Here is a 1,570-nt window from a genome sequence, read left to right on the forward strand (position 1 = left end):
CCATAGCACCAACAGGCAACACCAGGCCCAACACCGCTGTCTGGATGAACCAGCAGTAGGAAAATTTACCCACATACACACAGTCTGTGAGCAGATTCCATAAAGCAGGTGTGGGGATAACACTGGAGCAATCCTATAACACCCACTAAGGAATACTGGAATTACATATGATTTTTTAAGGTTTTCTCAAAAGTTTTCTTTTTTTTTTTTGAGACCCAGTCTCATTTTGTTGCCCTCAGTAGAGTTCTGTGGTGCCCTAGCTCACAACAAACTCAAACTCTTGTACTTAAGTGATTCTCTTGCTTCAGCCTCCCAAGTAGCTGGGACTACTCGCACCCACAGCCCCTGGCTATTTTCCTATGTTTAGTAGAGACAAAGTCTCGATGTTAAACTCAAGCAACTTGAACCCCTGAGCTCAAGCAATCCACCCACTTCGCCTCGGCCTCCCAGAGAAACTTTTCAAAATATGGTTACACACACACACACACACATATATCTGCATATACAATTTTTGTGTGTTTTAAATTATAAAACATTAGGCTGCTAATAGCATGTATCAACAGCTCTGGCTCTTCCGAAACCTTCTCTAGGGTAGGAATGGGTCTGGCGACCTCCCCAGGGCGCTGTCAGAGACCACCTTGCTCTCCCAACAATCATACTAAACAACACCACCTACAGTTGCTGCTGTTGGGAGCTTTGTTTCCCCATTATAAAAGCTGAAACACCTTTTGCAAGTACATATTTGATAAAACTATGAAGAAACAGTTACATGAAAAATAACCCAGAAATCAGACAAAATGATAAATCTGAAACACTTTAACAAATGGTATCCTCATTTGTAGAATGCGGGTACTTGGGGATAGGATAAACACTGCCAGTCAATTACACACGGAGGAGTTTGGATTGGAAATAACCAAAAAACGTCTCAAGGCAATTTGCTTTGGGTTACACTTTCTTTTTCAGACATTTTATGTACATTTGGCTGTAGTTTTGTTCTACTTAACATGAGAACTACAGTCCACTGTAAGCAAGTAGAAGTTTCTACAAACTGGTAGAAAAGTAGAATTCTTTAGCTGAACAGTGTCCTCAGCTGAGAGCTGCAGCAGAGAAGAATAACTTTGCCTTTCAGATGGTTCTGGAGGGAAAAGACCCCAAACCCAGTCAGTGACTCACTCGGCTCCTCCCTTCTCCCCCGCTGCCCCCCTCCCTGCCTTCCGCCCTGGGCTGTAACTCAGGCAGAAGACAGCCTGGCTCTCTGCACTCCAGCCCTCCTTGATGGTGACACACAGGCCAGGACATGAGACTGGCCTGTATTCTACTCCTCCTGCTGCTGCAGGCCTGCTGGGCAGCCGCACAGGACACCCCAGAGCCCTCCAGGGCCATCGCCTTCCAGGGTGAGTGGACTCTCTGCTTTTTGCTGCCAGGGACCTGGGACTAACAGGAGCCTTGGGGGGACCCATCTTGGCCCTAACTGTGATACTGCAGAGCAGGAGACTTGGTGGGACCAGTCCCAGCCCTGACCGTGAGACTACAGAGCAGGGGCCTTGGGGGGACCCGTCCTGGCCCTGAC

General features: G+C 47.4%; 1 protein-coding gene across 1 annotated transcript in view; it reads left to right on the plus strand.

Moving 5' to 3' along the window:
- Positions 1-1,261: 1,261 nt before the first annotated feature.
- The window catches only part of COL6A1 (collagen type VI alpha 1 chain), a 22,015-nt gene continuing 21,706 nt past the window's right edge, over positions 1,262-1,570 (plus strand). The window contains exon 1 of the mRNA XM_003798099.3: positions 1,262-1,394. Coding sequence (XP_003798147.1) covers positions 1,298-1,394 — 97 coding nt within the window. The 5' untranslated portion in view covers positions 1,262-1,297. The remainder of the gene's footprint in view (positions 1,395-1,570) is intronic.

This window comes from Otolemur garnettii, unplaced genomic scaffold, assembly GCF_000181295.1.
Source record: "Otolemur garnettii isolate 467f Iridium unplaced genomic scaffold, OtoGar3 scaffold00128, whole genome shotgun sequence".
Taxonomy (NCBI): Eukaryota; Metazoa; Chordata; class Mammalia; order Primates; family Galagidae; genus Otolemur; species Otolemur garnettii.